Source organism: Hippopotamus amphibius, chromosome 7 (assembly GCF_030028045.1).
Source record: "Hippopotamus amphibius kiboko isolate mHipAmp2 chromosome 7, mHipAmp2.hap2, whole genome shotgun sequence".
Lineage (NCBI taxonomy): Eukaryota > Metazoa > Chordata > Mammalia > Artiodactyla > Hippopotamidae > Hippopotamus > Hippopotamus amphibius.
In genome coordinates, this window is record NC_080192.1 from 129,915,903 (window position 1) to 129,931,706 (window position 15,804).

General features: G+C 34.7%; 1 protein-coding gene across 9 annotated transcripts in view; it reads right to left on the reverse strand.

The window, feature by feature from the left end:
• NCOA1 (nuclear receptor coactivator 1) overlaps window positions 1-15,804 on the reverse strand; it is a 262,341-nt gene that overhangs the window by 80,896 nt on the left and 165,641 nt on the right. For all 9 annotated transcript variants that reach the window (XM_057740985.1, XM_057740992.1, XM_057740990.1 and 6 more), the window contains 3 exons: window positions 14,347-14,452; window positions 7,001-7,167; window positions 1,428-1,525 (listed from right to left, as the gene is read on the reverse strand). In XM_057740985.1, the coding sequence (XP_057596968.1) occupies window positions 1,428-1,525; window positions 7,001-7,167; window positions 14,347-14,435 (354 nt within the window). In that variant the 5' untranslated portion in view covers window positions 14,436-14,452. The remainder of the gene's footprint in view (window positions 1-1,427; window positions 1,526-7,000; window positions 7,168-14,346; window positions 14,453-15,804) is intronic.

The window sequence follows — 15,804 nt, forward strand, 5'->3', positions numbered from 1 at the left end:
ATTTCAGGGGTTGTGAAAAGAATGAAAACATCAGAGTCCATCACATGTGGTGGCTTTCCCCTCTCCCAGTTATATGTGTATACACTCGCTCAGAGAGTAGTTTCTATTCAGTTTCAACGGCCAATATTTTTTCATATTTTACAACACTATAAAATATGCATTCATTCCCCTAATAAAAATCATTAAAACCAACAGTCTAAAGTAACAAAGTACTTGTATAACACTGAGGGGAAACAAAGAATTTAGGTTTAGAGGGGGAAGTTGCTAACAGGAGAGTCAAAAACACTTAGCCTGCTAAAAGTACAGGAATGGAGTACAGGAGGAGGTTAAAACACAAGAATTACATATTTGGGAGTCATCTTTAAAGAGATAAAAGATGAAGCAAATGATATTATTTGGGCTAAAAAACCAAGCACTGAATTTTGAGGATATTCTCATGTTAGCGGTGTTGATACAGGGAATTATGGTTAATACAAAAACAGAGGACTACTTAGGGTAATAGGAAAAAATGTATAAAGAAGTTAGAAAATCAAGAGACCTATACAAGTTTGAGTATTAGGAAGACTTCACCAGAAAGAAGGGCCTTGAGGTAGGACAGGAAAGGAGAATTTATTTTATTTATACATATATATTTATATTTAAATGCATGTATGATTTAAACATACATATTTATATTTAAGTACATGTATGTATATATACATATGTAAAAAAATAAAATTAGGCCTAGAGATAGAAAAGCCTAATTTGTGGGGAATGAGTGTGTGTACACACACACACACACACACATATGTGGTTTTAAAGATTCATGTATGAGAGGGAGCACTTAAGGTGACGACCCTGCTTGGAAACAAAACATCTGTGTTGAGAACAGAGGAAGTAAAGATTAGAGAGGAAAAAATGGGTGAAAATGACACAGTAATTACCAAGTAATTCAAGATTAAAAGTTCTTCATATTAAAAAGTCTGACAGAGAATTGTTAAAATAGTAAGATCTCTTACAAGTTTACTGAAATAGCTAAAAAATTTTAGTCAGGGAAAACACCTACTGTAATAAGGTAAGGGATCCCTTAATCAAAAATGAAATTCTACAGTAGAAATTAGCACTAGCTAGCTAAATAATTCTAAAAGTTTTATCTTCCCAACTAGTCCTAACTACCATAAAGAAATAGCAAAGCCAGACAGTAGTCTTCAGTTTTCCATCTGACCATTAGGATGCCTTTATGAAAATTTCTCATGTTCATTATTCACATTTAATTCTCAAATAATAACAACAGTCAAAATTGTTTCTAAAATAAAATAATTATTAAAACTTTCTTTAAAACTTTGTTTTATAATTTATTAATTGGATGTAAAACATAAAAGAAGAAAAAAACCAAAGTGGCTAGAAAAACGATTTTGATCACTTTCTGAGTCAATGAGAACAGCTACCTCCAAAAGAAGAGGTCCCAAAGATTCTTTTTCTATCACTCCTTGACTACTCGATGAGATGTCTGACTTCTGTACTTCATCATCAGTTGTTGATTTCTCTGTAACAAAGAAACAAAAAGTCACACATCCAAAAAGAGCTCATTTCCATAAAGGCAAGTTTATGAAGACATAAGTTCACCTAATTTCAGATTCAAATAACATTTACTCACTATCTAGGCACATTAATTATATTCATTTTACGGATGATGAAATTGAGGTTCACAAAGGTTAAGTAATGTGTCCCAAACCATATCACTAATAAGTGGTAGCAGGAGGATCTGAATTCTGACCTACCAAGTCCAGTGTTCCAAGAAATGGAAAACATGGTACAAATACATAGCGTTTCTAAAAAAAGTCTACACCAAAAGTTTTTAAGAAATGGGTAAACTGTAAAAGAATAATTATTTCCTCCATTTTTCTTTCTCTTTTTCTGATCTGATCAATTGCCGCTGAAGAGAGAGTGAAGATATGATTCTGTGAGCCCACGTGAACTAGCTAACTTTTCACCTTCATGTCATGATGATCTGAATGATAAAACTGCAACTGCTAAGTGATTTATAATTCCTTTGTGTGATGATGTTGAAAAGTCCATCCATCATCTTTCAGCAGCAGCATACTTTTATAAAGGTTTCCAACCTGTCAGACTAGTTAGCTCACCAAAAACCAAATATGGTATTACTGAATATAGAGATTCATTTTTTCACTTTAAAGTATGGAATATTTCAAATATTCCAAAATATACAGTAAGTGATATAGCATACATTCACACAGCCACCATTCATTTTTCACAGATGTTAACAACAGTATTTGCTTCAGGTCTTTCGTTTTTAAACAAATAAAATGCTACAAATAGAGCTACAGCTCTACTACCATTCCTCCTTTGTCCGTTTTCAGAAGTAACCAGTGTTCCAAGGTCAGCATAACCATTTCTAAGCATGTTTTTCTACTTCAACTACATATGTATGATTTTACAAATATATTATTGTTTTGTGTTTTAATGTTTACATAAAAATATACAGACTTTTTAAACTTTTCCACTCAATATTATGTTTGAGATTGAGCTATACTGATGCATATAAATTTGATGCATTCATCTGAACTGCTGTAAAGTATATGAATAAGCCACAGTTGATTTCCTAGTCCCCTACTGGTAGACCTTTTGACTACTACTTACAGTGCTGTAGTAAACTGTTTTCAGTATTTCCTCTTTTGCACATTTGTGACAGTTTCTTTAGGGTAAATGCTAGAAGTGAAATTGCTGGATCACAGGGTCTGCGTATTTTCAATGTTATTAAGTTTGACAAATTACTCTCCAAAGAGGTTGTACCATCAGTAACATAAAGGGTTATTGTTTTTCTGTATGCTGACACTTGATACCATCAGTTTTTAATTTTGCAAACCTAATGGGTATAAAATGTTATCTCATATAGTATTTATAGTAACAGCTTTATTGAGCTACAATTCATACAGCATACCATTCATGCAATTAAAACATAAAATTCAATGGTCTTTAGTGTATTCACAGAGTTGTGCAACCACCATCACAATAAATTTTAGAACACTTTCATCACCCCAAAAAGAAACCCCATACCCTTTAGCAGTCATTCCTCATTTCCCCAACACTCGCAAGCCCAAGGCAACCACCAATCTCCTTTCTGTATCTATAGATTTACCTATTTTGGACATTTTATATAAATGGAATCATACAATACATGGTCCTTTGTGACTGGCTTCTTTTGCTTAGCATAACGTTTTCAAGATTCATCTATGCTGAAGCATTTATCAGTACTTCACTCTTTTTTATTGCTGAATAATATTCCAATGTATAGGTACACCTCATTTTATTTACCCATTGATTAGTTGATAGATATACAGTTTGTTTCCACTTATTGGCTATTTATGAATAATGCTGTTATGAACATTTATGTACAAATTTTCACTTCTCTTGGGTATATACCTGCAAGTGGACTTGCTGGGCCAAATGATAACTTTACTTTGAGAAACTAGTGGACTGTTTCCAAAGTGGATGCACAATTTTACACTCTCACCAGCACTGCATGAGGGTTCCAATTTCGCCCATCCTTACCAACATTTGTTACTATCTGTCTTTTCAACTGTAGCCACCCTAGCAAGTATAAAGTGGTTCCTCATTATGGTTTTGATTTGTATTTTTCTGATGGCTAATAATATTGAGTATGCTTTTCATGTGCTTATTTGGTCATTTGTGTTTTCATTAGAGAAATGTCTATCCAGAGCCTTTGCCCATTTATTAATTGGGTTATTTATTTTAAAATTATTATGGTATAGGAGTTTCTCATTTAGTTCTAAGATGTACTTCCGTCATCATTTCATGTGTTTATAACACTAATACAGGTTTTGTTTCTTAAACAGTTCCAAAAAAACATAAACCATCAAGTCCAAGTACATTAAGTAACTGTGTGAAAAGCAAAAAAACACACACAAAGTTTTAGGCAAAACCCAAGGCAGGAGTGGCTACATGACTGGCCTAAGGCATGTGAACAGAAGTAACATGCAAGGACAGAGTCTTGTCCCTAACGAGAAAGAAGCACGCCTTCCCATTTTCTTCTTTCCCCTTCTTGTCACCTGGGACGTGGACAGGTAAGCCATGTTTGACCACATGGGTAAGGGCAATACCCTACGAATGGCACAGAAAAACAGATGGAAGAGATCTGAACCTTTGACACACACCTAGACTACCTTGTTACAGCCACTGTACTTTGAGTCTCTTGCTATAGTAGCCTTGCCTGTATCCTAATATATTCTGTATTTCTCAATAACATGCTTATTTGCTATATCCTGACTGTCCATGTTAGACATAACCTATTAATGTGCTATCATAAAAGGTAAGAATTTAACTTACTTACATCAACCATCTAGACACACATATCCCCTCTTCCATCCTCCCAGTATGGTTACAATAATTTTTAGAGCAGTCAATATTTTATATTTGTTACTATGGCTATGTAAACATAGTTCACAAATGAGTCAAGGTATGTGCTATAATTTACAATTCTCATATTTTATGTTTCACTTTTTCTGTGAAGTTTGACTCAACTCTAAACTCTTCTCCAGATTGAAAAATTCCTCCCAATTTAGTCGATCATCATATACTCTATGTGTTCCATCTTTTTTCCCATGGAAATATTCTTCCTAGAGTCCTCTATGCACCTGCTCCAGTTGGGACTGACTACTTCTTTAGTCTGCTGCTCAACTGTAACCCTGGGTCTCCGTCTACCTTTCTTTTGTTAAAATTCCATGGTTTCCCTGGGTTAAGATCCTATGTCTTTCTTTCCTGGTTTACTACATTGGTCTTGATAGATATTTCTGAAAAAAAGTACACAGGAGGTAACATTTTTGAGGCTTCAAATGACTGAAAATGTATTTTGCACTCATATTTCATTTGAGTGAATAAAGAATTCTAGGTCCAGGATTCCTGTTTTCAGTGTTGCTATTTAGAAATCTGGACTCCTCTGAAAGTAATCTAGTATGTGTCTGTTTTTCCCTCTCGCTTGTTTTTTCCCTCCGGTGTCTAGAAATTGTGCATTGGTGTGAGGTTTTTTTCTTTCTTTTCTACTCATTGTACTGCACACGACATGAGTGCTTTCCATTTGGAAACCCATATCCCCTAACGCTGAGAATTTTTTTGTTTTTGTTTTTTTCCCCTCCTGGGACTAATGATATGTTATACCTCCTGAATTAATCCTATACATTTCTTATCTTTCTCTTCCTTTGCTTGTCTTTTTACTTTCTAAGGGATTTCTTCAAATTATCTTTCAACACTTTATGCTTTTATTCAACAACTATTCATCAAAAGTCTACTATGTACCCAGCAACTGCTTTAAGTATTAAGGATACAATGGTGAACAAACAAAAATCCTTGCCCTCACGAAGCTCCAGTGGGGGAAGGCAGACAATAAATAAATAAAATGTGTAATAATGTTAGATGTAAAAAATACTATGGGGAAAATAGATCAAGGAAGATGCAGAGAGGTGTGTGTGTCTGTGTCTGTGTCTGTGTGTGTGTTTGATAGGGTAGTGAGGGACAAGTTCATTGAGAAAAAAAATGTTTGAACCAAGACATAAAAGGGATGCGGGAGTGAGCCTTGAACAGCAAGTGCAAATATCTGAGGCAGAGTGTGCCTGGAATGGTTGGGGCAGAGGGTATGAGTAGGCAAAGAGCAGAAAACAAGGTAATGAGGTAAAGTTTTTTTCAGCTATCCTGATTTTAAGTTCCCAAAGTTATTTATTGCTCTGAATGTTTCATTTTATAGCATCTTATTTTTGTTTCACACATGAAATATCCTCCCTTTTGTCTCTGAGGGACTGTTTGATGGCTTTACAGTTTCTTTTGCTCCCTGCATCATTTCTGCTTGCTCTGAGTTCTCTTTTTTCTGTTCATTTGCTTGATTTACTCTCCTTTATATTACAGACTTTCTTCAAATATCTGGATTTTTATACATATTAAAGAGTGAGGTACTAAAACCCTGACTGGCAGCTGCGTGAAGACTAGGGACAAAGCAAAGAGCTGATTTTTTCATTCGGGGATCAATTCCAACTGTCAGTGTCCGTGTGTCTCTCCCTTTGGACAGCTCAATTTCCCCAGAGGAATCCTTCCACCTTCAGCTGAGGGAGTGTGAGCCAGGCTGTCAGAGTTTCTAGATCGAGCAGGGAAGGGGCCATACAGCCTCTTGTTGGCTAGCCCTTCTGTAGACCTATAATACTAGTGTTTCCTGTCTGCTAAATCAGTTGTCACTAGATTATCCAGTTCCTAAAATCTTAAAATCCTATCACCTTAACCATTTAAAACATACTGTTTGTTCATAGTCTTTTCACACTGCTGCTATTAATCTGAAGTTCTTTGGGGTCTACTCCTGTTTGTTATTTCTGTTCTTACTCACTGTAGATTATTTCCTCCTATGCTATATAAGTTTATAGCATAAAATCTCCCTCAGAAGCACTTTTTCTTCAGGAATCTGATGGGGCAAGGCAGGTTTATATTCCTTCAACGTGCTCTGCCTCTGTTTCTGGTAGGCAACCCAGGGGTTATGTGGTGTGGGGTCCCCAGTAAATACAAACAATATAAATATGAATCATAAAAATAAATCAGGGTTTTCTCAGAGAAGGCTTGTTTCCCCCACCCAGAGCCCCAGCAGAGAGAAGCTTATAACTCAAATGGAGGGACTTTCCTACCTCTGAGTAGCTGTCTTTCAACCCTATGCCAGAGCCTCAGGTCAGATACCACACTTGTATCTCCTGACTTAATCCCCTATGATACTGGACTCATAACTTTTCAAGGTAACCAGTTTTCAAGATAATAGCCACTTTGTTGTAAAAGAAGAGTCTCACATTCACATTCTAAAATAAATAGCATCTAAACAAAAATGATTCTTTATTAAAATTACAAAATTGAATGCTTGCAATTTCTTAATAATAAAAAGCAAAACCAAATATTGTAAATGTCTTAATAACAAAGCACACAGCCACACGGGGGGTTTTTTTGTTTATTTTTTTACCTTGTTCCATTCTCTTCATTAGCTGTATCTGATCGACTGTCTTCTTCAATATCTTGCATTTGTCTGGTTTTACACTCAAGCTGTCAATGTCACTGATGTTGGCAGACAATAACTCAGCTAGCTCTTCTAAATATTTATTTTCTTGCTCCCTGCGCCTCTTTTCAGTGCTGTTACACAAAGAAAATCCAGTTACTGTACCTTTCTACCACCATATTTCCTTCTCTGATCAAGTATTTAATATTTACATATTTACAGAGATTCCTATTTTTATCCAGAATATAAAACCAGATTTAGAAAACAATTTAAATTCGTATCTGAAAGACAGATACTACAAAATACCAAAGTGCAGAAAACAACTCTGGCTGAAACACATAAAGAGAATGACTGCTCACAGATGTATTCCCTCAATGATGCATATACACTGAATATTTCAAAAAACCAATAAATATTAGATATCAAAAAGAAGCAGACAAGTAGCACAGACATATATATACTACCAACTGTAAAATAGATAGTCAGTGGGAAGTTGTTGTATAACAAAGGGAGTCCAACTCGAGGATGGAAGATGCCTTAGAGGACTGGGACGGGGAGGGTGGGGGGGACTCGAGGGGGGGGAGTCAAGGAAGGGAGGGAATACGGGGATATGTGTATAAAAACAGATGATTGAACTTGGTGTACCCCCAAAAAAATTAAAAAAAATAAAAATAAAAAAAGAAGCAGACAGTACATATACTAGTTGCATCTGAAATTATTAGATGTTCTAAATAATAATTCCTTAAAACAGAAAATCTGAATTTTCAAATAAGTTTGTTGTAAATTGAGCAGGCAGACTATACCAGAGTTCAAATAAATTATAATTAGAAATTTGATAAAGTCTTGACTCTTAAAATGATTAGACCATTAGTTGGTCCTCATCAAAAAGAAAAAAGCACTCATTCAAAAAGTAAAATAAAAATAACAGTAAATCAATAATTGGAGACAAAGGTGCAGAGAACACTGTCTTTTGTATACAACTCTGCTGTAAAGAAATAGAAAAAAAATCTACTTATAAGCTCTCATTAATGAAATAAATAAAATCCAACTCAATTTATCTTAAAGCAAAATAATGAGAACAAAGGATAATAGTGCAAACAACTAACACTTTACATTCACTTAAATGTATTAATTGAATATTGTTCATTTTTGTTTTCCAGTCTTTACCCTTTGTTTTTTTAACCAAGTCATCAGGCACCTTGCTTTATATAATACATACAAAGACAGTGAAGTATTACTTTAAATGAATTTTTCTATTATCAAGTTAACATAATAAGAAAACTTGGTCACAAGTAGCTCTTAGTTTTATAAGCAGCAACCAAAATCATTCGACTGCATATAAAAATGGTAGGAAAAAAAGAGGTGAAAAGAGGGAAAGATCAGTTGCTAAAAAGCTTTTAACTGGTAATAATTAAAGTATCTTTTACTTTTCATAATTTAAAAAAAACTATAAAAGCAATAGCTTTTACATAGCATAGTAAGCTGAAAAGAACCAAGTTAACTAATCAAATGTATTTATCTACATAAGACAAAATACTACAAAATAGTACACATCCCAAAACAAAACCAAATTTTAAAACTATCACAATCACACATTCTGTGTTTAACTTTTAAATCTTTCATTATTGAAGAATTAATTCCATTTTACTGACTAAAACTTTTATCCACGACGTTCACAGCCAAGTACATACAGCAAGATATTCTGACAAATTTCACACCAAGGCAATAAAAATGAGGCATGAAGAAAATGAATAACATAACACACACACACACACACACACACACACACACACACACACTGTTTTAGAGAACTCCAACTCTGTAAGCTGATAATGTTATGGAGGACATCTGACTTTATCTTAGAGAAACTGATACTAGACTTACTCAGTAGATTCAGTCTAAAGTACAATTTGTTTAAATCTATGGGTCTAAATTCCAACTGGAGTAAACTGGATTCACTTGATGGAACCTTCAAATTTGTTTTTCACATTAACTTTTATGTAAAACTGAAGTTCTCAAAACCACTGTAGAATAAAAGAAAAATAAAAGTAATAGAATTTGGCAGGATCAGAGAGAGAGGTGACAAAGGAAGCAAGAAGCTAAAAGTGATGAGATGGTGAGGTAACTATAAAGTGACCTAAGAATGAGAGTAGGAAAACTGCCACGAATGAAGTAACTAATAAGCAAGAATAGAAAATGAGAGCAGATTTACTTAAATAAAGTTAGAACTGAAAGAAGGGTGGAGATGACAAAAAAAATTCTACCTTAATAGAAAAGAAGTATTCATTACTTTGGGCCACCTACATTCCTCCTCTCACTAACCCACTTTACTTCCATTTATACTACATACATGCTAGTTAATGCTACTATGAGTTAACTTCTTATGTATCTTTTTTTCTCCTTACTAGCCTTTTCAGCAAATGCTCCTGTACTTTTATTACATGCCAGATAACCATGTACCATGTCCTGATGATCCAGGAGTAAATCAGATAAGTGGGAGAACAAAGAAAATACTATTTGACAAGTTCATAATGCTATGGAAGTACTAGACCTAGAGAATGAGATACCTAAAACCCAGCAGTAGGGAGAGACTGGTTTCTTAAAAGAAAAAAAAAACAGTGTTTTCAAAGGTAAAAGTGAGAGTGAAAATAAGCAGTTCAAGATGATTGAACTATAGATGATTAGAAACAAAAGGGCAAGAGATGAGGTCTGGGCCAGATCACAAGGGCTCTTGCATATACCATAATAAAGAGGATGGTAGATTGCATAACTTCCTCTCATGTACTAGCTAAGTAACCCTGGACAAGTTACTTAACAGCAATATAACTTCTCTAAGCTTTCATTTCTTTATCTGTAAAATAGGGATAATGACATTAATAACCTCCTAGGGTTCTGTGAGGATTAAACAAGATGATACATGTAAAGTGCTTCGTAGAGTTCCTGCCATATACTATTAGCTTAAAAAATGTTATTATCATCACTTTATGATTATTTATTTTCAGGGGAAGAGAGAGCCCAGAGGGGTTTAAGAAACAGAATGAGTGGCATGACCTGACCTGTAAGCTCCTTGAAGACAGGAAATATGTTTCATACTTACATTCTTAAAACATCATGCACATGGTGCTGGCTGAACAGTAGGCATTTAATAAAGCATTTGTTGAACTGAATTGGAAATGTTAAATAAGCACAAGACACAGCTACCCACCATTTAAAGACTGGCAGTTTAATGCTCATTCTCCTAGAAGAGTTAAGAAATGAAGAGGTAACAAGAAGGAAATTTGAGATGTTTCACCCCACCAAACAATTACTGAGAAACTCCCCTACCTAGAGCTCTTGCACACAGGGCTGGCAATACCCGGAGGTGTAACATATGCTCTTCATGATTAATTAGATTGCAATCTGTTTGGGGAGTCAGCATATAATAACAAAACCAAAAGAAACATTATAAGGTGGTAATCATGTATGAACTCATCAATTTCAAAATCACAAATTTTTAGTTAACCATATAAAAAAAGTCACTTAATTGAAACTGAAGCCCATACCTATAAACTTGAAGGAGATGATGTTTTCAAATGTTTTTAAAGCGAATGTGCAAGGATAATCTTTAAGACAACTAAGAAGAGAAAAATATATAAAAATTTTGATATTTGTAATGATGTGATTATGCACGCGTGCGCACGCGCACACACACACACATCAAAGAAGATCTACAGATAAAAACCATTAAAACAAAGAAAGCTCAGAACAGTGGATGGGTATGAGATCAATACTCCCAAATCACTGGCATTCCTATATACTAATAACTGCCAATTAGAAAATGCAATAGACAAAATCATATTCTTAAAACCAATAAAAATTCTATGGTACCCTGGAATATATCTAACTAAAGATGGGCTAGACATTAAAGGGGAAAATTATAAACTCCTATTTAAGAACAATGAAGACTTGAATAAATGAAAAGCCTTTACATTCACAAGTAAGAACAGTCTAGAATCTAGAATCTAGAACACAAAAATGTCAGTTCTCCCCAATTTAATTTATAAAAGCAAATGGAATTCTAATCCAAATCCCAGCAAGGAAAAAAATCAAGGGAAACTTAAAAAACCGACTTTAAAATTTGTATGGAAGAGTAAAGGACCAAGAGTAGGCAAAACAATTTTGAAAAATAACAAGGAAGAGTGACTTGCCCCATCAGATACCAAGGTAATTGTCATATGAAAGCTCGGATCAGATTCCTATCTATGCAGTAACTTGGTCTCTGATAAAGGTAAGAGCACAAAAGCAAGGGAAAGGATATAGTTATAGCCACTGACATTCTACTGTATATAGGAAAAAAATTTTAGGTCCTTACATTATATCATGCACAAAAATAAACCCTTGATTAATTAAAACTGTAAATGCATATTAGAAGAAAATATATAAAAATACACTTAAGGCCTTAAAGTAGAGGAAAAAAATTCTTAAGACCCTAAAAAACTTGACACATGAAAATCCTAGGTTCTAATAAGGTATGTCAACAGATTAGGAGAAGATATTTGCATCAAATGTAAGCAAAAAAAAAAGTAAAAATTTAACTAGAAAATTAAAAAATAACTCTTTCAAATAAAAACTACCCAGCAGAAATATGGGCAAAAGATACAACCAGGATATTCACAGAAGGGGCAAATATAAAGAGCAATAAAAACAAAAATCATGATCAACTTATCTAGTTATCAGGGAAATGTACTTAAAATTGTAACCCCACACCCATCAGACTGGCAAAAGTTAAAGTAAGGAGAAAATAGTGCAGGTAAAGATGAGAGAAAAAAGGAACTCTCATTGCTTGTCATTTGAACAATGTGGTAATTACTCACTTAGCATAAAAATGCACACAGATCCTAAAGAAACTCCTACATATAAAACAGGTGTGTATAAGGATGTTCATGTTTACTGTAGTGCTGGCTGTAAAAATGAAAATGTGTAACAAAAAGGTTGTTTACCCATAGGAAATGTCTATCTGTAGGGAAACAGATTTTTCAAATATGGTATATTCATGTAATACAATATTTATCCAAAGTTAACAGAACTGGGACTTCCTAGGTGGCGCAGTGGTTAAGAATCCGCCTGCCAATGCAGGGGACAAGGGTTCAAGCCCTGCTCCAGGAAGATCCCACATGACGTGGAGCAACTAAGCCCGTGTGCCACAACTGCTGAGCCTATGCTCTAGAGTCCGTGAGCCACAACTATTGAACCCATGTGCCTCAACTACTGAAGTCTGCACACCTAGAGCCCGCGCTCCGCAACAAGAGAAGCCACAGCAATGAGGTGCTTGCGCACCACAATGAAGAGTAACCCCCGCTTGCCGCAACTAGAGAAAGCCCGTGTGCAGCAACAAAGACCCAACACAGCCAATAAATAAATAAATAAATAAATAAAGTTATAGAACTGAATAAATCTATATATCTTTATGTCTAAAGATCCATGCTGAAAAGTATACTGTAGAAAAATATATACAGTGTTATATAATATATAAATCTTTTTCCACAAAAGAAAGAAGGATTTGTTTGTTTATTTTTTTGGCAGCGGGATGTGGCTTGCAGGATCTTAGTTCCCTGACCAGGGATCGAACCTGGGCCCCCAGCAGTGAAAGCCTGGAATCCTAACCACTGGAACTGCCAGGGGATTCCCAATCTACAAATTTAATAAACCATTCCATATTGTTCACAGACACCTATATATACATAATCATTAAAAACAGACTGAAAGAATTAGAGACAAATTAATTTTATCATTAACCATCTTACTACTTTTGTTTAAACAAAACTTCAAATACAATAATATATTAATAAATTCTAAGAATCTGACAAAATATTATCAATTATGTATGGTGGGTATACATAGTTTCCTAGTCTCTATTCTTTTATAGATTAAAAAATTTTCCCCAAATAAAAACAAAGTAAAATACAATAGATTTATTTATTTATTCTTAAGAAGGACTGACATATATAGAAATAAACAAGAACATTAACTCTGACAACACAAACTGAGTTATATCTTGATATCAGCATTCCTCCTAGCATCTGGAAATTTACCAATGATTTGAGTACTTAGGTTATTATCACTCAGTAACAGTTCTCTGAACTAATTAAGAGCAGTAGTCACTTTTCTTTACCCAGTCTGAAGCCCTGGCACTCTCTTGTAAAAATTATGTCTCTGTTCCCCCATGAGAAAAAAGCATGTAATCCAATGACAGAAGAGTCTTCTGCCGTTTCACGCTCTAGATCAATGATTATCAACAGGGGGCCATACTGCTTTCCCTGTCCCCAGGGATATTTGACAATGTTTGGAGACATTTTTGGTTATCACAACTGGTAGGACATTTCAGTTATCATAACTGATATAAAGATGCTATTTGGCATGTAATGTGTAGAAGCCAGGGATACTGCTAAACATCCTACAACATACGGGATAGCTTCCCACAACACAGAATTATCTTCTCCACAATGTCAACAGTGTGGAGGCTGAGAAACCTTGCTCCAGATCCTTGAAGGTGAATGGAATAAAATCTCCACTCTTCTCTCAGATAGGAAGCTACTGTTTTGATCTGATTGAGTTTCCTTCTCTATCTGGCATTTATTAGAGTATCCTATGCAATAACTCTCTTTTGCCCATTTAAAATGACCACATTCCTATTAACACACAAATCTTTAATTCCACGAACAGTCATTCTTTAAAATCCCGATATTAACAATTTATTTCTTTGTTCCACTAATACCATAATGACTGACATAGCAGTTATAGATGCACAATGGATTTATTTATTCATTTGACAAATATTTTCTGTCTCCTTACTATTCATAAGCTACGCATTGTGCTAGGAACTAGGGATAAAATGGTGAGCAAGGACAAAGTTCTTACCAAATGGCAGCTTAGCATGCAGTACAGAAGCCAGGGAACCCATGAAATAAGCACACAAACTAGTAAAAACCTGAAATTACGGATTATAGCCCTAAAAATATGTGTGAAATAGATACAAATGGGGGAGATTTGACCTAATAATTAATGGGAGGAAGAGAAGGCTCCCTTTAAGAATGTAATGACTAAATTGATATTTGGAGAATGCATAGGTGTTGACTACAGGAAATCTAGAGAGCAAGCTGGTTGAGGAAGCAGCATGTGTAAAGGCCCTGTGGAAGGAAGAGAACATGGTTTGAGTATGAGGGCCTTAGGGAAGGCTGGTAAACTTGGAGTAGACGAAGCAAAAGCTCTAAAGTGACAATGAAAATGATAGAGCAGTTCTGCCAGAAACAGACTAAGAAAAAGACCGTTCCTACCTTGATGCTAGTGTGTCACATGGTGATCCTTTTCTCTTATGTGAGTCTGGGTTAGCAGGGTCAGATGAACTGTCCCCAAGGCCACTCATGTTGAAAAACTTCACACCTAAAAAGGAAGAAAAACAGTAAGAAGTCTACCCTAATGAACTTTCCAACTATAAGGGAATAGGAAGCTTCCTTATGTTAGAAAATATCTAAACACTGTAGTCTCTCAATGAATAATTACAGCCATCATAAAAGCATCCACATTTATATAAAAGCAGAGGAGTCATCAGCTATTTAATATTTCTACACTTCCTTTTCTATACCTGTAAAATAAAGTTAGTCATCCTTTATAAAATCATAGAGATTAATTAGGATGAAAATATTGTTAGAATAATTAAATAGACAATGAGATTTTTTAAGAGAAAAAAACCACTTCATATGTAAATGTAAAAACTGACTATGTAACTGAGAGTCAGAGAAATTATTTTTCATACTTATTTATTTTAGACTATTGTGAAAAGGACTTAACTTTTACTCATAAGGTTTGGGATTTTATATTGATAGGAAAAGAAAAAATACATATATGATTAAAGTTAAAGTGATGAACTAGATTTGGGTTTTGAACTGTACTTACCAACTTTGAATTCCACACTCCTAACCTCGTGTTTATGCAGTCAGGCGACAAAGATCAAATGTTTAGTCTATGTTAGGATCTTAGTATAGATGCCAGAGAACACAAAGTCATTTCCCCCAGCATGCCGCCAAGGTCTCTCTCTTACATGTTGTGCCAGCTAGTGACTGCACTTAAAGATCTCTTCTGATCTGTCCCTATCAACCACTATTCTCTACAGAATCTCTAATGAAACTCGGAATCTTATCTCTGGCCTTATATTCATCACTACCACTTAGACTTTATTAATGCCAAACAACACACCTCTCCCTCTCTTTCATTTCACCTACCCTTGTAAAAGGAGAGGAAATTCTTGTTAAATGGGAAAAACCTTTAACTTTTCCTTAAATTCTAAAATTATTAAATAACTACAGTGCTACATGTTAGCAGCCATGCTTGTAAAGTTAAGACTCATAAGAATTTCTCACATGGTTTTAATTAACATATCTGAGTAAATCCTTTTTCTCTAGTCCTAAAACTTACTCTGTCTCTAGCTCTTTCTCAATACCAAAGATTGTCATATCACATTTTCAGTATAAAAATAATACCTAGAACTCTAATTATGAGTTTATTATTCCATGTAACCAAAAAGGCACATTTCTAATTTCTCCATATTAGAAGTATAGGTCATGAAAATTTCCAACTCCTAGGACTGCAATCTTGTAATTATTTCTTACTCATTTTGTATCGGTATTCACGGCCTGTCAATTCTTCATTAACAAGAGATCTTACAAAGCCCCCTCCTTCTTCATTCTCAGATACAGTTATGATCCTTGTTTGGAAGCAAATACCTCATTCTAGAT